Genomic DNA, 25,961 nt, shown 5'->3' with positions numbered 1-25,961 from the left:
GTTGTATATCAATGGAGAATTCGATGGGGTTTTAATACATTACTTGGTTCATACTTTTGACAGTTTACTGACGTAAGTCATTGTGCAAAGTTAGCCTAAACCTATTTCTATGTATGCTTAACTTCTATCATTCAATGTGCATTGTTCATTTTAATGGTGTCTGTTTTGGTGTGAAAATCATTTGTAGAACCCCTCAAAGAATGCACTGGTTCCTACATAGTTGTAGTTTAACTTGGCAAAGCATAGCTTGGTTATTTGGGAATTTGTCCATCGAAGCAGCATTTTTTGTTGTCATTACCTTGTGAGTAGAGTAGAATTTATTCACCAACCTCCTTTGCTTTCTGCATATTTCTGAAAACCCAAAAAAAGTACCATGTTACAAAATCTTTCGATAGCCCCCATCTAGTATAACTTGAGATCAAACCAAGTGAAACAAATGCAAGGCCACTCCTGACTATCAACATATCACATCCACCATTAAGCTTATCCACTGTCAAGACTTGACACAAGAAGAACCCTGGGGTAACCAATGTTATCCTTTTGCAATCTTAGCATACACAATGCCTTGATTAAGAGAGGATAAGATACCTTGGTATTCTGTTCTACTGTTTGTGTGCCATAAAACACACATCAACAGTACCACACTTCGCACTCAATTCCTTGACTTCACAAATCTTTGTGGCCCAACATTGAGTAAACCAGAGACAAGGTTGGATAGAGTTATATTAGCTTATCAAAATCATAGTGTATGGTGGTCATGGCATGGGAGGGATACACCACTGAAGGTGCTTGCCTCTCGCCTCCTTGCAGAGGTTACTGATTCCTCTGCTACAGAAAAGAATTGGTATACATGTGGCATTATCTACTCCATCAAAAAGAATAGACTTACGTCTAGAGAACTGAAGAAACTAGAGGCCATGCATAGTGCTCTTCAACTTTGAGATTGTCGAACTACAAAGTATCAACAGACTCCAACTTTATGGTGGGATGTTGATCTTGAAATGTGGCCTAGGTTAATGAGGAGACACCATAGGGACTGCTTTGGGTTCCAATTGGATGTGGTGAAGCATGATGGTGGCAGTGACTCAAAGGACTCTGATATTGATGCAGTGTTGGGAAATGCAGAATAGAAGCGGCAGTGTGCTTTGTTTTTTGTTTTTTGTTTTTTGATTTTTATATTGTAATTCAACATGAAATAGTGTAGCCTTTGGGCATTTCACATGTTTTTTTAATAGCATGCATGTTGACGATAAATTCCGAACTATGAATGCATATTGACTATTGAAATGTTGTATGTTAAGGTTCTATGATGCTTGAATAGCAAGTATCCCTGTTTTTTATACGAGTGTAATACATTGCAAATTTCCCAATATATTTCAAATTTTCCCTATATTTTATCTAGTCATCAACCTAGTAGTAGCTCTTTCCTCCATAAAACATTTACAAATGAACTACTTGGTAGACAATTCCAGTCTGTTACTTATAGGATTACTGGATTAATTTCAAAGACTAGAACTCATTTATGTTTTTGACATAATAACGCTAGAATTTTTGGAGGTTCTACCAGAAAGTGGTATCGAAGCCGACTGTGTAATTGTTCCTTTAGATCACCAGTATTTTAAAAGGAGCAGAATATTTCGGTTTACAAATCAAACAGAGCTGAATTTACAATATTTATGACAGCTATCAGTGATGTCTGTGAATCGAACAATCTTAATGACCAAATCATTTTCATTGAATGATATTTACAAACCCAAAAGCAACTTTTGTTAAAATATCTCTTGTAATCATTAACTCCAGTTGAAGAAACAACTTAAAGAATACAGTAATTGAAACAATGAATCCAAGCTCGAATGCAGTAGGTTGACAAGGGATACAAATAGTGAACCTTGTAAAGTTACGCGATGAATTTTAGTCAGCTTTAAATTGAAACAATATCCTTAATTTAATTAAACAAACTCAAAATGCAAATTTATCACATCTCTTTGACGTGGAATCTGAAGCCTCTATGGTACTTTGATGCATCCAATCAAGGTGATTTATTTATGACTATTTTATTAAATCGAGCTGGGCAAATTTACTTGTCTATTTTCTCAGAAGCTCCCTACTTTAGCATATCATTAATCATAAATAAGCAAACCGAACATACAAAACACTCATCAAGAACTGAAGAGACATGCAAGTAAAAGGAATAAACTTGCTAGGAAAATATCCACATGCTATTACTATGAGCAAATAAAGACTCAAAAGTAGCAACCCTTCTCTATCAGATCCATTAAATTTATACATGCCTGTGTATTTTGAAGAATTTTATATTACAGAAAAGGTCAAATGGATATTCATAATTTGAAAAGACAGATTTTTCATATGCATGATCACTACAAAACCATTAATGTTCCAGCATTTCAACCTCTCACTACAGTTTGCCTGACTTATCTGCTTGCACCATAATCACCAGGCACATAAAGCATAGTATTAAAATTTGGTAAAAACAAGCCAACCTACAGGCATTCAGAAGTTACTTGGCAAGTTTCTGCTGTCAATCAATTGGAGTTGGTGATCCAATACAAGAAAATCAGCTGCCACACAAAACCTTTTTTTTGTCAACTTTTGTTATTTTGTCATTGGCAATTTGTATTTCAGTGAGCATGATTGGAAGGACATATTAACAGGTAAAAACTTGAAAGCAATAAAGTAAAAATTGTTTTTGCCAGCACTGGATGAAAAAACAGTGTTCCTTCCCTTTATTTGGCTTGAAATGTCTTTATCGATATTTCATTATTTTGTAGTTTCCCAAATTATCCCAAGCAATTGAACTCCATTTGTACTTTTGGTTTGGCAAGTCAATCCTAGTTCCAAATAATGCTACTATGATGTTTTCTCTATGTCCATTGTTTATGCTTCATTAGTTTTTTTGAGTTAGTTACAGTTTTTTATAATTTTTAATATGCCAAGTTTTTGTTGAGTACTGCTCCGAGTCCAAGTCAAATTTGATGTTTCTGCTGAGTAAGGAATTTTTTAGTACTCTTATGGTAAAAAGCATAGAGCCATTGTAACATGTGATCAATTTTTTAGGTTTCAAGCAAGGTTGCATGGGTACGTGGGTACAGGAATGGGAACGGGTACAGGAGCAGGTACGAGTACGCATATTTTTCAAAATAGGGGACGGGGGTACGTGTGTAAGCCTAATTTTTTCTATATAATTAATATTTTATAGAAAATATAAAAATCAAAATATCTGTCATGAGTCATGACATTGAGCATTCAAAACAAGAAATTTGAAAATATAAGCCATTAGTCAAATATATATATATGCTATTGCTGAATGTTTAAAGTATTTTTCATAATTGGGGACGGAGGTACTTAGGTATGTCAAACTTACTTAAAAATTACACTTTTATATTTATAAAAAATTTGATTTTATGAGTCATGACAATGGTTTTTCAAAACAAGAACAGTGATAAAGTTTGCAAATGTAATGTACTGTTTTCAGTTTCAGATTTGCTATATGTTTGAAATAATAATACATGATAAATGCTTAGATGCATAACAAAGAAGGCAGACTTTAAACATGAACAAGAAGATCCTAAACCATATGACAATGACATATTGCAAATGATAAACTTTTAACTTGAACAGTGATAAAGTTTATTGTTAATGAGTATCAAAGTTTCAAACTGATTTGGTATTGAATTAAGTTTGATAAACAACAAGCTAATACAAAAACAAAAAACCAAAAAAAAAAATCAGAATCTTAATCAAGGTCCTTAGCTATGATGCTCTCCACTGAGTACCCGGTACGTGGGATACGTGTACCCAGTACTTGGGTACGTGGGTACGAGTACCAGGGGTGTGGGTACGAGTATCCATGCAACCTTGCTTTCAAGATTATAATTTCAATTTTAACTTAATATTTATGTTGTAGTAATGTAGATTATAAATATTTGCAGGTGTCTTCTGTTGGAAGATGCAGGGAGTAACTAAGCTGCTTCCCCAATTGTTGTCTTTTGTGTCCATTTGAAAATTGACTGCTGACACGATTCATCACTTACATGAACAAGGAACAGACACATCTTTGCAAGTCTTAATACAGACTGTAGCTATTTTGTTCTACAACTTCTATTACAGAAACAACCACCTAAGCAGCATCATTACACACCGTATTTTAGTGTGGAGTTTAAACAAAAAATCCCAACAGAATTCCGAACAATAGAAATAATCAGGCTTCCTATTTATTTGAATAGACATCACTGCATGGTCAGAAAATGAAATTTCATGCTTAAGAATTATAAGGTCTAACTATCTCTCTTGTTCAGCATTTCTTCAAAAACCCTTTCCAGATGGTAGTCATTACCTTTCAATTGCTCTAAATCTTTGAGGACCATTGTAATTCTAGTGATCATCCTTGATCGTTTCTCACAATCATCCTGTGAAGGTTGAATATGGGATATAACCTCCTGAAGCAGTAACTCCAGAGCAGCAGCACCATCTAAATCCCTGATGCCATTTGGAACCAGAGGTTGTTGCACTACCTTACCTGCATATGCAGATGGTACAGAAACACATCCTGGATTATTCATATCTTTCAGTTTCTAGTGTTCACGAATGATATAATTACCCTCAGTATAGAGCATGAGACACCACAGAGTCTTCCACGGCAACTTATAATGCTTAATACAGTTTCCAATTTTGCAAATGATACGATAAACCTCAGTATAGAGCACAAGATACCAATCTTTCACAGTAGCTTGTAACCATTAAAAATGAGCAATAAACTGAGGTTGCTAGCTCAAATTCTTTCACAAAGGTTAAGATGCATATATCATCCCACCAAATAATGTCAAAAGAAATTGGCTGATGAAATAAGATAAGTATGCTAGCTGTAGTGATGCTTCAGATAAACGTATTTATTGCCTTATATAGCTTTCCTTCTTAAATATAGCACCATTCTGTAGTCAAATCAAGTATACGTGAGCCAATCTCACAAATGGAGCAGCTTCCTTTAACCTGAAAGACATTGGACGATTCCTGATATTGTAAGACCATCTGATGCATCTTTCATAACAAAACATAAATAAAAATTAATTCATTTTACTTGATGACTTCTTTGTTGTATTCCTCCCCAATACAAAATTAAAACTTTCTTCAGTTAATTAATTGTATAACAAGAACATTTAAGTCAAAACAACTAGAATATACCATAACAAAGTCAAAGACTAAAATCAGTTGTCACTAAGAAATTAATTACCATTTATTTCCCTAATATTGGACCCAAAAACTGTCAAAGAGCTTATTTATAGCTTTTCTGATATAGATCAAATTGAGATTTTTGAAGGAACTCTACCAAAAGATAAGCGATCTTTGCTATTTAATTATGAATGACTGAGATCTGTAAAGTTATATGTCAGTTGTGATCTTGATTGGTGTAAATCTCAATTATATTAGTCTTGCTTCTGAAGATTGAGTTTCTTGAACTGGATATATGTAGATTTTATGTATTATGATCTGCAAGTTTGAAGGTAAGATTACCGCTGTTATTGATCTACCTTTACTGCAGAATATAATCATATTATATATATATATGTGACATGAGCAGTGAAGGGACGTGACGAAGAATCACGTATCAAACTAATTATGCATCCATGTTCCTGGGACAGGTCACGACCTTATACCATATTAATAATAATATGTCTGCTGTTTGTTAAGCAGAAGGTGGAGTATTACGTCAGAAGATATATATCCTAATCTTTGGTGGTAAAAGATTTATAATCGCCAACGACAGTATAACATACTGTTTTACTTACGTAAGTAATAAGGTTGTTATCGGCAGATCACAATATAGTGAACTATCGATAATATGAATAATAATGAACTGATTACGTTATACAAAATAATCACAATTATGTATATATGTATATAATATTATATATATATATATATATATATATATATAATAGTAATAATGATATATATATATAATATTATATATGTGTGTGTATAATATTATATGTTTATATAAATATATATATGATTACGTAATCAGTTTAAACTTTGATTGAAAATAATCATAGGAAATGATAAATTCAATTTCACATGGCTAACATTCTTAACACTCCGTCTTTAGCAAGGGAAATTGAATTACACAATAACATATAATCAACATTATGTTTTAGACAAAGGGGGAGAAAGCAAAAAGAAAAAACATAATAGATTTTCATGGTGTCCGGCTATCGCCCAAAAGAGCCATGAAGGTTATCATTGTGTCCGGCAGAATCCGGCCCAAAGAACAAAGGATAACCCAAACTTTCAAAACAATGGGTTTTCATGGTACCCGGCTATCGCCCAAAAGATCCATGAAGGTTATCAATGTGTCCGGCAAGATCCGGCCCAAAAGATAACAACAATCTCAACCATTGTTTGAAAATAGATCAACTAAAATAAAGTCGTCACTTTATCATAGGATTAGAACACATGAAAGGTCATCACCTTTCTCAAGAAAAGTCGTCACTTTTCACAATACAAGCTTGCAAGCAAAAAATTAGAAAATAATTTGTATTCATTAATAACAAAGTCATTTACAACAATATCATACCAAGTTTTTCTCGGAAGTACACAATTTTCAACTTCGCAAGAGGTTTGGTGAAAATATCAGCATTCTGTTCATTTGTATTGATATAACTCATTTTAATGATATCTCTGCTAACCATGTCTCTTATGTAGTGATAGGGAGTCTCAATATGCTTAGATCAATTGTGAAAAACTGGATTTTCTGATAGCTTGATACAACTTTGGTTATCACAATGGATCACAATTGGTTTTAGAGGTTTTCCAAATAGCCCAAATAGAAGTTTTCTTAACCAAACTGCTTCACGTGCTCCCACGGAAGCGGCTACATACTCGGCTTTGGTAGAACTTAAGGCAACAACTGGTTGTTTTCTGCTGAACCAAGATACCATTGCTGACCCAAGGCTGAAGCAACAACCTGTAGTGCTTTTGCGGTTAGAGGAACATCCTGCCCAATCTGAATCAATATATCCTTCCAAATTTATTTCAACCTTTTCATATTTTAGTCCAAAACCAATAGATCCTCGTAAATATCTTAATATATGTTTTGCAGCCATAAGATGGATCTTCTTGGGTTTAAACATGAAGTGACTAAGAACATTTGTAGCATAGCATATATCGGGTCTGGAATTCACAAGATACATAAGGGATCCAATTATTTGTCTGAAGAGAGTAGGATCAATGTCCTCAGATTTTGATGCTTCTTCTTTTAGCTTGTATAAGTTTGTTTCCATTGGGGTAGATAAGGGCTTACTATCCATCATTCCAAATCTGGTCAAAATATCTTGAGTGTACTTTCCTTGATGTAAGAAGATGTAGTCTTCTTTCTGATTAACTTCTAGTGCCAAGAAGTAGTGTAGTAACCCTAAATCTTTCATTTCAAATTCAGCTATCAGATCTTGCTTACAATTTTCAATTAATTTATCATCACCTGTTATCAACAAGTCATCAACATAGAGAACAAGTATTACGATTCCATCACTTGTGGTTTTGAAGTATATGTTAGAATCAGCTTCATTTTTTGAGTATCCGAGTTTGGAAAGGTAGTTATATATTCTTTCATACCAGGCTCGAGGAGCTTGTTTGAGACCATAGAGTGCTTTCTTGAGTTTACATACATATAAATTTTTATCTTTTATGATGAACCCTTCAGGTTGTTCTATGTAGACTTCTTCATCAATGACCCCATTTAGAAAAGCAGTTTTTACATCCATTTGATGAATCTTCCAACCTTTTGAAGCTGCAATTGCATATAATTGTTCTTACAGAAGTGTAACGAGCTACTGGTGCAAAGGTTTCTTCATAGTCAATGCCAGCTTTCTGGGAGAATCCTCGAGCAACAAATCTAGCTTTGTGTTTTTCAATACTTCCATCAGCAGCATATTTGATTTTGTATAACCATTTTGAAGATACAACTGTTTTGTCTTTGGGCCTAGGAACAATATCCCAAACATCGTTCTGAATTATGGAATTGTATTCTTCTTCCATGGCATATTTCCACTCTTGTGACATTAGGGCTTCTTCAGTTGTAGATGGTTCAATTTTGTTTGTCTCAGTTATAAGAGCAGTATAACATGATTGATTTCGAGTTCTCTTGTTTTCTTTTGAGATCTCATCTAGTACCACATTGTTTTCTTCAAGCATCTTCCTTGCCCATAATGGTCTTTTCTTTCCATTAGTTATATCTGGTTCTCTCTCTTCAGGTGTATGCTCCCTCTGATTTTCAATTTGTCTAATTTCCTCATCATCTAGGGTTGGTTCATCTTCCATGCTAGTTGAAAGTTTTAAAGCAGAATCCTCTTCAAAAATTACATCTCTACTTATTTCAACTGATCTTTGTCCAAGAATGTAGATTCTATAACCTTTGGAATTTTCACAATATCCTATAAATATACCTCTCTTCCCACAAGGTTCAAGCTTAGTCCTCTTTTCTTTGGGTATGTGAATGTATACTGGACATCCGAATATTCTAAGATGACTTAGATTTGGTTTGATCCCTGAGAAGACTTCTTCAAGTGTGGTATTCTTTAGAAATGAATGTGGACATCTGTTTTGAATATATACTGCAGTCTTAGAAGCTTCTGCCCAAAAAGAGGCATGCATATTTCTATCATGTAACATAGCTTTTGCAGCTTCAATAATGGTTCTGTTTTTTCTTTCTGCGATTCCATTTTGTTGAGGAATATAAGGTACTGTATACTCCCTCTTAATCCCAACAGAATTACAAAAACTTTTGAAGATGTCAGATGTATATTCTCCTCCATTGTCTGACCTTAATGTTTTAATCCTTTTGCTTGTTTGATTTTCTACTAATGCTCTGAAGGTTTTTAATTTTGATAGAACTTCATTTGATTCTTTGACTTTCAAGAAATAGATCCAAGTCTTCCTAGAAAAGTCATCAATAAAGGATATGTAGTAAAGGAAACCTCCTAGAGAAGGCGTGGGCATGGGTCCACAAAGCTCTGAATGAACTAGTTCCAAAACTGATTTTGACTCATGTTCACTAGAGGGAAAAGGTTTTTTTATGATTTTCCCTAAAGCACACCCTTTGCAAGTTCCTCTATGAGATGAGTCTAGTTTAGGAGTACCAGAGGTTATCTTATCTAAATTTGGAGGTGAACTAAACCCAATGTGCCCAAGTCGTCTATGCCATAATTCATTAACATTGGATGTTTCAAGACTAAGAGCTTGAGTTTGAATGTTACTTAATCTATATAATGTTCCAAATCTGGACCCTATGATAATAGCATTTTTCATATTTGAGTTATTATGCCAATATAGTACTTTGTTTTGTTGAAGGTGACATGATATCCATCATCTGTTAACTTAGAGATAGAAATAAGGTTCCTTTTTATGCCTGGTACAAATAAGACATCTTTAAGATTAAGTGTAGTTCCATCCTTCAAATTTATAGAACATGTCCCAATACCTTTTACAGGATAGGTAGAATTGTCTCCAATAGTAACTCCTTCAGTGATACGAGTTCCAAATGTATCAAACATATCTCTAAATCCGGATATGTGACGGGATGCACCACTGTCTATAATCCAAGCTTCTTTATTTGAATTTACTTCACTTGAAAGTGCAGAATAGTAGAGTTGATTTTCATCTTCCTTTGTTTCAGCAAGGGAGACTAGAATTTTTTCTCTTTCAGACAGTTTCTGAATGTGTGTCTTATTTTCTCACACTTAAAACACTTAACATGAGAATAGTCTTTCTTAAACTTCTTTTTATTATTGTTATTGAATTTCCTTTTATTGAATTTCTTCTTCCTTTTGTTTGAGACAGTGTGAAGAGCCTGATTTTCTTCCTCTTGATTTGAAGTGATCCCTCTGGAGATTAGCCTTGATTCTTCTGCTATGCATTCATTTTTCAATTGATCAAAAGTAGGAATAGAGGGTCTACTTACAACTTGTATGAAAGTATCCCAAGACATTGGAAGCCCTCTCAGAGCTATTAATGAGAGTTCTTGATCATCAATTTTGTTTCCAATGGAAGATAATTGTTTTTTCGTTTTAGAGATTTTCTCAAAATAAGAGTGAATAGAATCTCCTTTTTCCATTTTAGTATTCAGTAATTTGGATTTTAAGGTGATTAGTCTACTTGAGTTATTTATCTCAAATGTATTTTTTATGGTCTTGAATACTTCATATGCACTTTTGATCTCTGATATGGAAGGAAGGATGTGATCTTTAACTGAATCAACAATGATTTTCCTTGCCTTGTTATTTTGTCTTTTCCAGGTAAGTTTTTCGGTTTCATCTTGAAGTATTGGAATATCTTTTTCAATATATTCTTCAAGTTCCAGTTCTTCCAGAATTGTAATAATACGGGTTTTCCAAGAGAAGAAGTTTGATGCACCTTCAAGTCTATCTTCCACCCTCACATTATTTGCCATTATTTCTTCTTTTTTAAAAATTGAGATTTCTCTACCAATTTGGCTCTAATACCATGTAAAGTTATATGTCAGTTGTGATCTTGATTGGTGTAAATCTCAATTATATTAGTCTTGCTTCTGAAGATTGAGTTTCTTGAACTGGATATACGTAGATTTTATGTATTATAATCTGCAAGTTTGAAGGTAAGATTACCGCTGTTATTGATCTACCTTTACTGCAGATTATAATCATATTATATATATGTGACATGAGCAGTGAAGGGACGTGATGAAGAATCACGTATCAAACTAATTATGCATCCACGTTCCTGGGACAGGTCACGACCTTATACCATATTAATAATAATATGTCTGCGGTTTGTTAAGCGGAAGGTGGAGTATTACGTCAGAAGATATATATAATAATCTTTGGTGGTAAAAGATTTATAATCGCCAACGACAGTATAACATACTGTTCTTACTTACGTTAGTAATAAGGTTGTAATCGGCAGATCACAATATAGTGATCTATCGATAATATGAATAATAATGAACTGATTACATTATACAAAATAATCACAATTATATATATATATGTGTGTGTGTGTGTGTGTGTGTGTGTGTATAATATTATATGTATATACAAATATATATATGATTACGTAATCAGTTTAAACTTTGATTGAAAATAATCATAGGAAATTATAAATTCAATTTCACATGGCTAACATTCTTAACAAGATCAGAAAATATATATACTCAAGATAAAAGGAATCCAATTTTATACCAAAATGCTACCTTTGTGTGAGCACTAGCTTCATTTTTGCTCACATATATGTATTATGAACTATTTAAACTTCACACCAACACATTCCCAAAATATTATGGGCCATCCCAAAAGAAAGATTTAGCTACAAATTAGCAAATAAAAATTCAGAATCTAGAAGCCAAACATCTCTGTGCAATCAACACGGTCCTCATTAAGTTTGGCAATAATAGAATGGATCAGGAAGTAATTTAGTTCAATCCATGACAGTTGGTGGTTACTTGGTTACTGACGGTTGCCAAATATCTCTGACTGCCAAGTAACCACCAACTGTCGTGGAGTAAACTAAATTACATTTTGACTCATTTTATTATCTGCTGAACTACACCTCATATTATTGGAGAAGATTCTCAAGTTCAACATTTGTCAAAATGTGGTTTAAGGAAAAAAATAAGGTTATTATGTCTAAATATTAAAAGTAAATATAGATAAAACTACTATCAATAATTACAGATATTAAACCTAATAAATATGAATTGATTAAAGATAATTAAAATATTTATATAAGAAAGAGTAAAAACAATTGCTCATGACCAGAATATTGCCCTTAAATACAGAGAAGAAGAAGATAAGAAAGAATCTGGCAAAGAGTTTGAAAGGAGACATCAGAATTCAGGAAGATTTGGAAAATGGAACACATAGAAGCAGAATCACCATGTAGCCACAGGCACTAAAAGCATAACATTAGGCATGCGACCACGGACAAAAAAGTACAAGGCAATTCATCAAGTAAATTTAGGGAAAAGAAAAACCCCTAGCTACAAAGACAAGTGGATCCCTAAAAACAGGAGGAAGAGAGACAATTACAGTCAGACCCAGCATAGGAAATCCATGGCAATCACCAACAATTCAAAGGTATTGTAACCAACCACAGACATTTGAAGGAGTGCATCTTCTTTATGATGTAGGTAGGATTAGTGGCTAGACAAGGCAAGAATCCGAATGTGTTGGGCAGAATAGATGAGAAGTGAAGATCAAAAAATTACCAAACAGCCTCTTAATTGAACATAAATCAGCTAGAATGGAAGGAGCAGTTCTAACCAAGGGTCCAGTAATGATTGATGGATTAGTACTTTACATTTAGGAGTGGATTCCTAACTTCAACCCCTTAACACATGAAATCAGTGAACCGCCATTGTGGGTAACAATCTACAATTACCTAGAGAAGTGGAACTCTAGGTTTCTTCAAGCACTACTCTTCGTTTTTTGGATGCTATGTTTCAGAAATTCTCTGAGTACTATCGAGCAGAATTATTTTAATGTTATCATTCTGAGCCTGACAGAACACATTTGTATCAAGTATTATATCAAAGATAGGCATTGCACAATCTTGGAAATGATCTCTGTCATTAATGTCAAAGTCAAAAACCCTGACTTGCCAGGAGTTCTAACACTGCCGCTTGTGCTATCGTTCTGATCATTTTCAAGAATTCTATTATATACGTTTGTTCTATATGCAGACTTGTTCAACAGTCAACCAGGTGCTGTCATAAACGTCTGAAACAATGATAGAAAATTTCACTGCTCAAAAATTGTGGCACTCTTATTGTTTGCAACAAATGTAGACCTCTGCTTATTTTCTTGAACTTCTTCTCTTCTATTGATGCACACATTATTGAGGTTTGCTGGCAGAAGCTCTTGCTAGGCCTGAAAGTGATATACAATTAGTTGATTTTGCTATACCAAAAGAACCTGAAGCTCTAGATTCTTCTGAGCTGAATGGCTTAGCCAAAATGGAATTATTCTAGCAAATACTATCAGGCTGTAATAGCTGATACATAGGGTAATCTCACGCGCATCTAATTTGCCAAGCCCAGATAGAATGAAACCTGCAGATAGTTGGATTTCCATTGCCATGACTTGGGAAAGTTGTAACTGTTCATGCAGATTGTGAATATTTGCATTGGTATAGAGTTTGCAGGTGTGAGCTGTATTTTGACTGTAACGTCACTTGAAGGAGGAGGTCAAACTAGGATAGCCACAAGATTCAAATTGAAATTTTTTTTTACTGTCTGTGAATCTAGAGACGCTGGTTCAGAATGGTGACAATATATGGTTGACAGATAAGTTTTTTCATCAGTTAGTTATCATATTTACCCTTGGTAATTTTTGTTATATTTCTTGCTCCGTTGCTTCATGGTATTCTGATCATTTTTGGACATTGTGTCACTCTTATTGAACATATCGGCAGAGATTTCTTGTCTTCTTGTTCCTATTCATCAGTTTTTTGAGAGTCTGATTCTTTTGTTGTGCTCATCATGTCTGGGACTTAATTATTATTTCAGTTTCATTATTTAATGTATCTCCTTCTGTCTTAAGATATCTTGACAGGCATTTGATAAATTTAGTGTGAGAGCACTGCTTTAAGATGTCATGTGTATTGGCTATCACCGCTGCTGAAGTACAAGCAAATCTCTGCTAATATCACAGGTGTTATGGTTCCTTGACATTATGAGAGAATGTTGTTTTCTTTCTTCTGCTGGCACTTTGGAAATCACTGTCTCTATTTCTTTAACTATTTGCACTGGAGAGATGGACTATAAAAAGATAAGTATTTGGCTTGACATTTTGTTATATTACTGCCACTGGGAATAATATATAGCATTGATTTGTATATTTGATCTCTCCTGGTTGCAGGGCAGATCGATGGGATAATCAGAGATTGCGTGCAAAATCATGTAGTCTTGGACTGACTTGATGATACAAAAAAAAAACTCAGAGAAAGTATCTTTAGCTTCAGAGGGAGCTTATGTGACAGAGGGAGATAACAAAACTTTTGCAAGCTTATGTGAAAGTAAAACAATTAGAATCAACTATCTTACTTTGGTGATCAAAGTTGTCCCTACGAAGAGGAAGTCCCTATTGAGATTGAATCTCAGTCATTCTTACATGCTGTTAATGCATCCTTCTCTGAGAGAAGATTAGGTAAAAGCACTCATTCCACTCTCTACAAGTAGGTGTGGTGGACCACCCTGTGCAAGTAGGTATGGTGGACAATGTATTCTTCTCTAGGAGAAGTGTGAGGTGAAAGTCCTCATTCCACTCTCTGCAAATAGGTATGATGGACCACCCTCTGTGAGTAAGCATGGTGGAAATGCATTCTTCTCTGGGAGAAGTCTGATGTGAAAACCTTGTTCCACTACAAGTAGGTATGGTAGACCAACCTCTACAACTAGGCATGGTGGAGTCATGTGTGTAACTCCATGACTATAATTTTATGTGCTTATAAAGTAACTAAAGTGAATTATGTTATGCTGAGATAGCATGTCTTATGTGATGTAAGTTTATGAGTGTCATTTTTGGCTGCAGCTATGTGTGCCTACCATACTAAAGATTGCTCTCTTGCTAAGAGGGAGTGTTGATGATTGTAGCTGTGATAGAGATGTTTATCTCTGTTTTTACAAAATAGAAATGAGACAGTTATGATCGTTATGGTCATATTCAGCCGAAGAAGACATTTGTAATAATATTTTAGATAATATGAAGTGTTGAATATTTGAAAATATGAAGGGTCTCATATTTGAAATTTGAAGAAACCTTCATGTGTAATATGAAGAGTCTCAATTGAATCTATTTATGTGATTGCTCATTGTATTGTGAAGCAATCAAGTGAAAGCTTTATACTCGAACATTTTATTATCAATAAAAGGTATATTTTGCTTGTGTGGGTGGGTTTTTTCCCCTTCGAGTGGAAGGGTTTTCCCAAGATAAAGTTGTTGTGTCTTCTTGTGCAATTTTCTATTTTCATATTGCTGTTTATCATTATTTTCTGGGTCAAAGCATTAACAAAACCATTGAATTCTCAAAGTGAAGACCCAAGTTCAAATGTGGAAGGACATCTAGAATGGAGTTCTAAGTGGTGATTCTAGGTATTCCATGTCAGTTTCTAGTATGGAGTTTGTTTCTAAATAGGTGGACTCTTAAGTTGTGACCTAAGTTGCCAGTTTGGGTTCGGGGACAGGTTTGGATTCGGTTACAGGTTCATGGGTTCAGGCGAAAAAAAAAAATCCATTTGGTTCATGGAGGGTTTGTGAAAATGTATATATACGGAGAGAAAAGAGAGATAGAAAGTGGTGGTTTAGTGTCAGTTCCAAGGGTGCTCATTTTTGCGTTTAATTTTCTTGACTGTCTTTTCATCATATTGGTGTGCAACCTATAAAGAAAAACTCTAGCTAGATGAACATGTTTATGTCAGACTTGGTAGCAAAATTGAATGTTCTCCCTGTTTATTGATCAGAGAAAAGACAACAAAGTGAATAAAATCTGTTTGTTGGATCAGAGAAGAGGAAGCCAATACAATGTTCTTTCAAAAGTCAATTATTAATAGGAAATTTCTTGACACTGTTTAGTGGATCAAGAAATCAGAATGCTGGATAGTTAAAAATATTCCATATATTACAACCACAACCGGCTTAGCATTTCAGACATAGATATAACCCATGTTCAGGCTTGTTATAATATATTCCTTAGGATATTTTTACAAAAAGAAAATTTCTACTGTGGCATTCCAGAATCTGAAGTTGAATTGGAGGAGTTGATTTTAGCAGTGTTTAAAGTGAAATTACTGTCTCCAGAATTACCATCTCAATGATTCCAAGCTTACTGGGACATTTCCGATTGTACCATTTGTGTACTAGGTGATTCTATATCATCCTCAAATTTATAACTCACTGAAACCAGCCACTGTAGCAAGTATGCGGACCCACAGTTTGTGGTGCGAACCCTGCCCAGACCCGCCACGGACCCAGACCCAGCTGGCAGGATCCAAATCCTGCAACATAGGTTGTGACTCTTGGTCTTCAATAGGTGGTCTACTCATAAAGAGCTGATATTAGTCTCATGCTTGTGTGTTGGTTTCTAGTGTGGACAGGGTTACTAGATAAGTGGACTTCCGAGTTGTTACTCTTGGCTTTCGAACGATGGCTTCAAGTGTGGTTACTCAAAAAGAACTGATATTAGTCTCATGGTTGTGCTTGCAAGAGTTTGCATTGGTCTCACGTTAATACTTGTATGAGCAGAGTATTTGTAAACATTGGGCAATCTAAAATAATCAGATTTTGATTAACAATTCAATGTAGATCACATCCTAGAAAGCAACCCCTTCTTCCCACTCAACCATAGATCTGCGCAAAAATACTACCAATCTAATCTTGTACACCACATTCACTCATCTTACAATGTATGCAAAGTATGCTTTCCAAATGACATTTCATTTGTTCCAATCACAAGAAACCTCCTCAATAACGCTATCATTTTCATTTCAATCATAGAAAATCTCATCAATACGGCAATCAAGGCATTGTACAAGCATAAAAAAGGCAAATAAAAGGAGGAGAACCATTGCCCCAAAATGTCAAATTCCCATATAATATGCAAAGGTGAAACTATATGAATGTATAAGAGCATGAACAATTAAATTTACCTTGTAAGCTAAGCATGCATAAACACGCCCCAATGCACACACACACACACCACCCTCACACAACCCCACCCAAACATAGGCAGGTGCACGTGCACCCAAACATCTGCCCCCACACACATGACTTTTGTTGCAAAGTATTGACATCCTTAGTTACACAGTCATACTTAGCTAGGATATTTACTTGGGTTAGGGCAAAATTCATGCACATTGTTAGGATGAAGGTGCCAATTACCTCACCACCCTATGTATACATTTATTATAACTCCAACACTCATGGAAAGTGTACTTGAACACCTGAGCCGTAATTAGAGAAAAAAGATTTTAACTTAAGTTCCATGGATTCTTGGCATTTGTTGGCATATGCATTCATGATGGAGGTGGAGCACAATAGTAGCTGTTATGGCTGACTTTGAAATCATTTAAGGCCCTTTCCCATTCCTCGACACTACAAGAAGGCAAGAATAATTCTCACAAACGGACTCAAAAATGACATAGTGGACTTGAAGATGTGAGTTGTCAAGGAGTAATGGGCAAAGATACTTAACAATTTAAATTTCTATTGAGGCAATGTGATATGCATGCAAAGTCATTTGATATGTTTAATATTTTCTAAAAGTGCTCTCCAAGGCAGCATGGGGTTTTGGCATCCATTGTTTTGATAAAAACATTAGTTTTCGCCACTCTTCTTACCTATATGTCGTATGTATGATGTTGGGACTCAAAATTGAAGCCCCAATTTTGAATACCATTGAAGAAATTAAGCCCTATAAACGCTTTTAATGCATATGTACCTGGCTGTCCACTCAAGGCCTAAGAGGTGTTTAATGTTTCTAACACCTTCCATTTAGTGCGTCTATGTGTTTCATGAAGTTAAATTGCCATTTCGAGTCATTTCGTGAAGTCCCATTTTGAGTAATTGCCAAATCTGCATTTTTTGCTTGAGTGTCAAATAGTGACAGGAGGCTGTGTTTGACATTGAATATCTAGCACCCAGAAATGTTTCATGACTTGCCGCTTTGGGAGTATTTAGTGTCCATACCTAAGAGCCTATGTTTCAGATTTTGACTCGTTTCGAATCCATTTGACTAGGTTTTGAATCCCTCAAAGTTGGTCATTTACTGTTGTCATGCTGATGCACATTGCTCATAATTCTGGAAAGCCCTATTTGACGTGTTGTAACTTTGACCCAATTGATCGAAATGATGAAATTCCTTTTGCGTTGCATTTTAGAGGTCAGAGACTTGCTATGTTTCAAGCTTGAGCTTATGACGAATCCGTTTGATCAGTTTTCAAACGTGATTCCAAATGCAATTTCTAACTTTTTACTGGTGTCAAGAAAGGCAGATTGGTCGGTACCCCTGTTCAGGACGTTATAACTTGAGATCCGTAATAGGTGAAGTCGAATGGATTGTACCACTGTATTCTCCTCTGAAAATATTTTAAGTTTGCCAATTTTCAAGTCATGAAAAATCCATCTGCACACTTTCCTAGGTCAATTCCATTTGCAAAAAATGCTTTTCTGCCACTGTTTCCAGTCATCAAATTCTGTGTAGCTTACTTTGACCACTTGCCATTTGCATCCTATTATTCGTCATGAACCCAAATCCTAGATTTATATTCTTCTCGTAACAGAGAATCAACGCTCCAGTTTTCGTGTCCCCAAGTGTCAGTTTACCTAGTTTTTGAAGCCAAATCCAAACACGATTTAGTGTTTTCTGACATGTTTTCTTGCAGACAGTTCTATGAGGTCAAATTTGACAATCAATATCTTTTGACCCCGAATTCGTCATGAGACGAGATTCGACAGGGTAAAAGTGTGTGGAACAAAGAATCAATGTGTCTGATTTCAAAGCCCGGTCAGAGGTTCAAATCAGTTTTTAAGGCCAGTCAAAGGACCTCCTGATGCAAAATTGACTGTTTACAAAAGAGTTAAAATGAGTTTTATTTGATTATTCAGTGTTCGAATTTGTTTCAATTTAGTGCTAGATGGTGAATAGGTCAGTTTTGCGGTTCAATTGTTCAGAAACAAAAAAAAATTTAGCTGGGCCCGCTTTGGGGTCCGACTGATTGCATAAGATTGATAAAATGTGCGGATTATAAATAGTATAGCATCCACATAGTGAAAATGGTCTCATACTGGTCATTGAAATGTGACGAGGGTTTTTATGCTACATGCCGCTAATTTTTAAGGCAAACTAATATGATCAGGCAAAATGGATTCAAACCTAATTGTAAAATCACTATTAGAGCCCCAATTGTGCTTTTTGTATTTCCAAAGGCCTCCGAATTGAAAGATTTACATCACCTTTTGTTCCTCTATTGGTAAGAATCCAACTAAGCCTTAGATTAACTGAAAACTTGGTTCTCTTTACATTTTTCTTCCCATTACTTGAAAATGAAAAGCAAATGCCAAAAAAAAATCGAACCAAGTGACTTATGATATAAAAGCTTCCTCAAGGAAATCAATTATGTCAAGTGATGATTGCTTTTGAATTGGTTTGAGCTTGTTCTCAGGTATCATCAAGTTACCAGCAACAAAGAAAAGGCAGCCAGTGTTGTCAAATCAGCATCTTTGAGCAGAGGTCACCATTGTGGTTAATCAAATATGTCAATGCATCTATTTGCTAAGGGGAGCTGACATGGGATAGAGAAGCATGAACTCTAAGAAAAGTTGTTGAAAATTGGTTTTTTACTTGCAGAGTTTTTATAATGCTATTAAATCATCCTCCATTTATTATTGCGCACAACAATTCTAAGCAAATTGTTAAAACCTTGTTAGCAAGGTTGGAGAGTTTGGTTGGAATTCATTGGGAACATTGTAGTGACAACAGCAGCCCTGAATCTCGAGATACTCAGATAGGAAGTAATGGGGTGTGTGATACCATTGAAGATATGAAAACTTTAACTCCTATTGCAAGTTGTGGACAGCTATCAAACTTTGCACCTAATATAGTTTTTCTCTCAACTGATAAACTTATGCATCACTTTGCAATTGGAGGAGAAAGATCTATAGATGAGCAAGATATGGCTTGCCAAAATAGGAGCCTCAAAAATGGAGACACTAGTAAAGAGCACAGCCGCGGATTATAAACAGCAAGGGAGCAGACCACTGTCCCACGCCAGGAAGGAGATTTGAAGCAGCCATGGCGTTAAAAAAGGAAGCCCACGCTATTGAAGATAAGACGTGGCAATAAAACAAGCACCCATGTGGAAGTGTGCAACCCCCCGCGCTAAGGAAAAAGCAGAGGTTCAGAAGCGATGGGGTAATAGTTCATGGGGAAGGAAATTAATTGCGCATAGGCAAAGAGGCACTAACATGAAGAATTTGAAGCAAGTGGCAAAAAGTGTGAAGAAGGATTTGTCTAGGAGAGTTTTTGTGTCGAAAGAAGGAAGATCTGGCGTGAATAAAAGCCGCCGGTTACAAAAAAAAGCCAGAAAGCAAAGGAAGAAGCCACATATAGAAGGAACAGCCCACACCATGTGAGAAGGCCCATGCAAGGAATGGGGAGGCACCAAATCCATAAGACAAAGTTAAAAGCTTTGTGGCAGCTGCTGCCAGAATTAATAAGCGAGGCAGCCTTAACCGCATTGCTCACTAGAATGTATTTTTTGAGTGTATATGTTCATATGTGGTTGAGCTCTCCTTGCGGTCCTTGTTTCCAACTATGAAGGCTATGTAGCATGTCTTTTTGACTGGAGTTTTTCTTGAGAAACTGTCTGATCTGTTTTATGTCGATGGATTGAAGTTGGGTGACAGCGATATGTTGTAAAGTTTTTGAGATTGACTGACTCGCTGAACAATCTGATGAGAAATATGTTGTACAAAAATGTTCCAAGATCTCGCTTTCTCCCTATGAAGGCTACTTCTGATCTTCTACTTGTTCAATCTGATCTTTACACTTTGGATCAGCCACGGTATTTTAAAAGGAGCCACTTTAAAGGGAGTCAACAGCGGGGAAGCCGCCAAGTAACCCAAAGGCCATCAGTAGCAGGCAGAGCAAAAGACCATGAAACCACATTTATCCCACATTCATCATGGGAGGGTTTTTTCCATTGTTTAAATACAAAGGTGCACAATAGACTTAATGTCAATAAGACAGTGCTTTTTGAGAAGGCAAGCTTCGCGTGAGGACCCCACCACCAACTTAGTCGTTGATAGCTGGATTCGACTAAAGACAAATTTTAAACAAAGACGCATGTGAGCTGATGTGGCGAGATGCGCTTAGATCGTGACACGTGTCCGCATCGGAGGGCTGGTGCATGCCCGCAAAATGGAGATGCTCGCTAGATAAATAATGCGGGCATGTGGGTGATCGCCACATGGCAACGGGTCCCAACTGGTGGTGAGGTGGCGCCACAAGAGTAGATCATGACAAAGGCACCAGACGTCGACACGTAGACAGATCAACGGTCAACACATCCTCGCAAGATGGAAGTGCTCGAAAGTTAAGGAATGCGGGGATGCAGAAAAGTGACACATGGTAGATGCAAGTTTCGGGCCAATCAAAAGATGACACGTGGCGCCCGATAGTAGGGGTCGACCAATCACGAAGCGACACGTGGCAGTCGATCAAAGCCTAGTTGACCCAAATGGAGACAAGGAAAAAATAAAATAATTTTACAAATTGTCATTTTAAAATGTTTTCTCAAAATGGGTGCACGTACAAAGGCTTTTAAATCAACAGGTCATTTATTCTAAAGTTTAAACTTTAGATATTTTAAATTTTTGAAAATTTAAAATTTAAAGTTGCAGACATCAGTTATTTAGCAGGGGGGACTTTTTTTTTCAAACTAAGATTCTGGAGGTTCCCAATAGGTGAATATAACGATGTTATATATCGCTAGAACCAAAAGAAGACAAACTATCCGATTATGGAGTTCATTTCTGAACAGGAATTCATTGGTTCAAGTTATAGCCAGAAACGTAAAATTTGGGGCCTTCTCAATGAAATGAGCTAAAATTGAAAATGCAGTTATAAGATTGGTAAAACATGGTAAAAATGCAGTTGGGGTCAATTTTGATCAAATTCAATCAGTTTAAACTTAAATTTTTACCAACATTTCATGAGGATTTTCAGATTTTGGTGACTCAAAACGTTTTCATCATTCAGCAGGAGATATTTTCAGATCAGTAACATAAGATTAATGAAAACCAAATCAGATCAAAGGGGAGAGAGATTAGAGAGAGTCTTTTCATTGTTAGGAGAGGTTTTTCAAGTGGACAAATGTCAGACATAGAACAGATCCAGGAGTTCTTTCTCTCCTATATCATTCTTTCTCTCTTTCATTGTAGTGGTTGGCAGTTTTCTCTGTGATACCAGCAGCGTTCCAGTGTTCTACTGTGAAACCAGGGTTGTAGTTGGTTTTGCTTCCTGTCTATTGAGCTGAGCTCTAGCAATGAAGGCCACACATCCATTCTTGTGCAGATTTTCATTTCATTTTCATGTATTGTTATTTTGAGATATCGGAAATTGACGCTAGATTATGTGAAGTATCTTGAGTTACATTCAGTATTACCAATTTATGTATTCAATGTTTCCAAGGATGAAAATAAAAGGGGATTTACAATGAATTATCTGAGTTTTCTTATTCTTCATATGCTATTGACTTTGAGATTAAATGAATAAGGTTCATTTGGTTTAAGACATCTTGGATGAGTTGTGTATTAGATTTCTTGTTGCTTTTGATTCAAGGAGTCGAGTAAATGCTTCAATGTTCTGATAGGATTTATGGGTGTATGAAGGGGATATTTTATAAGAATGGGATTTGGGGATTTCAGTTGATAAACTTGATTGTAATGCAATCAAGTTAGGTCATCCTGCTGGTAATGACTATGTTTCAATGGATAAGGCACTGATCACTAAATCTGATGCAAGCTGATATGAATTGTCATTTGCACAAATCATTTTAATCAAATAAATTCAGTATTTCACGTTTTGTGGTGGGCTGAAAAGAATTGACCCTCACTTAGCTTATGGTTTCATAGGTTACAATCTATAGCTATTTCATTCCTATGTCATTGCATAAGTATTAGAAGATGAAAGGGGTTCCATCTGCTACTAATAGGTTCATATTTATGTTTAATAGCACTGGTACCATATATTAGAACCTGAAGGTTAACCCGCCTAGGTCTGGCAGAGCCTGAAGTGAAGAAGGAATTATGCCTTATAGTTGGCCCAAGATTGCAGTCTAGTGTATCCATCAGAGGAATTTGCTAGCCTTAGATGCACTGGTCTGGTTTCTTGGTTAATTTCAAAACTGTTAAATCAGGAGCCAACATATGAAATGATGGTTTCATATAATTGTTTACAGGTACACAAGTGCTGTCAGAATGTTATCAATGTGTGGAGAGTTAATGTCTCCATATCGTATTATCCATATTGAAGATTAATACAGACTTGTCCTCTTTCTCATATGGAGTTTCTTTTGTTAGGGTTTCTCCAAAGAATCCTATGTTTATATGGTTTGATGATTTTGTTGTTATTAACTTATTATTGATTTATGCATCTACATAGTATTCATTTATGGTATCCTGGGTAAAGAAACGTATTTCAGATTTGTATACACATTGTAGAAGATTATATTGCAGTAGTTTCACCTTGTTTCTCAACAGATACTGGTGAAAAAAAATAGCGAAAGACTCTACCATTCCAATTTAGGTCATCGACTTGAAACTGCTTTTGCTTTTTCTTGGTGGCTGAGAGCCTGGGCTTCATTCTCAGACTCAAAGCCTCTTGCAAAAACTCCAAAAGACTGGATGAAACTCAGAATTTCAGAATCCTAGAGAATCTTTTCGTTTCAACTGATATTGGGTCACCCACCAATTGGCAGTTTTTGACTGACTCGAAGACTAACAATTATATCTAAATGCATTTCCTTGTCAACCGAAAGGGAGATCTAGTATCGTGCTTCAAAGTACTGCCGAGTTCAAAAACCAAGACAAAGAGACCATACTCAACAGAACATGAATTTGATCACCATCATAAACAAAGCAACACTCCGTCTTATGGCCAAACCACCTCTACCTAAAGACCATAACACTCTACAGTAAAGTATGAATGCAGGTGTTCCCAAGACAATGGCAGGGTCATCCACATTAACCAAAATCAAGCACAATTTAGACATCCATAAAATACACATTCCACAAAGATCTTAAAAGATGTAACTCATTTGTTGCTTCCTTATCAGCCAGGTAAGCCCATTTCTTTCTGCTTAACAACGTACACCGTTTCCTCTCAAAAAAGTTTGAATCCTTTGATGAAAGCAATACTTTCATAAATCAAAGTTGCTTACGTTGGTAACTTTGTCCATCTACTCTACTCATTCTCTTATTCTTCCTCCACAATCCTCAAACAATTTTCTCCAAATTGAAATGCTAAACATAAGAATCCGCTTCATCAAATGTCCAGACAATGGGTAGGGAAACGTGAACCCGATCATTGATGACAACAAACAGGTACAAGCCCACTTTGTTTACAAACTATTCTAAAGGCAAGTTCTAAATTTAAAATACACTAATTTTACAATTCTCCACCATCAAGTGGCACCCTCCATTATTCACTATAATGGTCAGCCAGAACAGTCCCCGGGTTTTTACACACTATGTCACGGATGCGATTTGTCATCGTTTATCCAACACAAGTAATCATGTCTATCAAATTTAGCAGGGATAAAAAAGTAAAGCATCTCCTGCACCTAAAATCCATACCACCTACGAAATTGAACGTAGGACCTCAAATTGCAGTTCGGTCCATGCGTCTCGCAATTTAACCCTATAGGACAACAAAATTCGAAATTTAAGTCTAAAACTAGGTTGATCTAATATACATTCACCTCATTGCAATGGGCAATTCTCAAAGTCGACTATTATTATCCGCATATAGTGATCTTAACAATCAAGCTTTCAGTGTCATCTATAACAATCACCATTGCATATCCTCCATAGCTATTTCAAGGTCCATTCAGTTTTTTCATTAATACCCAAAGTCACATTTCCATATGCTACTCGCACACTTTCGACTATTTCTTCTCATGACGAACTAAATTCAAGCACAACGTACATAAAAATCTAAAAGCCGTGCTTTCATAGATTCACATTGTATAAAAACACGCGCGCACACACACATTAGTATAAAGTAGGCACCTCGTAGCTGGTGTGCTCCATAGATTTTGGGTTGAAAAGAGGTCTGTAGGATTAAGCAAAGTCACCAAATCTATGAATTAAATTTACTTGAATAATTTTTAGAAAACAAAAACCGTACAGCTGTATACACCTTCTGAGAATCAAGAAAGACCGCAGATTTTACCTCGTTTGTTGGAAGCTCTTGTAATCCTCTTCTCCCCTCAATAGAATGGAACAATAAATGTTTATAAGCAGGCAGATAATTAAGATCTTACATTCTCTGCCCGACTGCTGAAGAAAGTCTAAAGACTATATATGTCCTTCATGCTTCCTCCGCAGCCGTCGATCTCTCTTCGCTCAATCCGGTTCGTTGATTTTCACTAAGCTAAGGCGTTCTTGACAAGATCAATCCACGATGCATTCTTCCATATGGTGCCATCGAATATTTATTATTTTTTTTTTAATTTTGTCTTTTTGTTTAATTTTTAAATGGGCCTTTTGTTTTAAAGAAGTCTTGGACAAGTGAATGGGATAGATACCTCTCTACATTGAAATGAATTGATGATTCCTCTTGTATGTTGAGTTCACACTTTATTGGTTTATTAGTCCGTGCTTGCACTAAATTGAATTAATTTTTTTCTTGGAAATTGCGGAGCTTGCTTTTATCCTATGGCTTACATGAATTTCTCTTTTAAAATGAAATTACTATTTTTCATTTCTATTTTGCTATTGGCTATCCTCTCTATTTTCTTCGTGGTATTTATCTTTTCTTTCTTTGAAAAATTTGCCCAAGATCTAAATTGGTGTCAAGTGGCTTTTTCTAAAACGTGGCTAGTGTGACTACCAATAATGCATGTGGTGGCTTTCCAAAATAGTATACATGTTTCATTTATAATTTTACATTTTTCAAACATGCATGGAGAATAGATCTATCCATTTTACTTCCTAGAAATGCCATACAACTATGCATATTTCTTATGGCAGGTAACTAGCTGGTGCAAAAATCAATCCCAAATGCAACGATTAAGAAATGAAGGAACAATCACAACTAGATTCCTTGTTACTCAAGAGATTATGTGATTTTATTTAGAAATTTATATTTACAAGCAGGTACATTAGGTATAGGGTTATACCAAAATTGATATTGTCG

At 35.6% G+C, this 25,961-nt stretch overlaps 1 protein-coding gene across 5 annotated transcripts in view; it reads right to left on the bottom strand.

Moving 5' to 3' along the window:
- Window positions 1–25,209, bottom strand: part of LOC149544217 (protein HESO1-like) — a 65,791-nt gene extending 40,582 nt beyond the window's left edge. For 3 of the 5 annotated variants that reach the window (XM_089798735.1, XM_089798738.1, XM_089798739.1), the window contains exons 1-2: window positions 24,996–25,122; window positions 4,355–5,007 (exon numbers count right to left, since the gene is read on the bottom strand). In XM_089798735.1, coding sequence (XP_089654861.1) covers window positions 4,355–4,580 — 226 coding nt within the window. In that variant the 5' untranslated portion in view covers window positions 4,581–5,007; window positions 24,996–25,122. Of the gene's footprint in view, window positions 1–4,354; window positions 5,008–24,832; window positions 24,876–24,995 lie in introns of all 5 variants that reach the window. The other 2 variants (XM_089798737.1, XM_089798736.1) reach the window with 2 other exon arrangements.
- Window positions 25,210–25,961: the final 752 nt, after the last annotated feature.

Source organism: Cupressus sempervirens, chromosome 8, assembly GCF_028749045.1.
Source record: "Cupressus sempervirens isolate cs-2001-9-10 chromosome 8, ASM2874904v1, whole genome shotgun sequence".
Lineage (NCBI taxonomy): Eukaryota > Viridiplantae > Streptophyta > Pinopsida > Cupressales > Cupressaceae > Cupressus > Cupressus sempervirens.
Note: the sequence above shows the minus strand (reverse complement) of the source record. Positions and strands in the feature narration are given on the sequence as shown.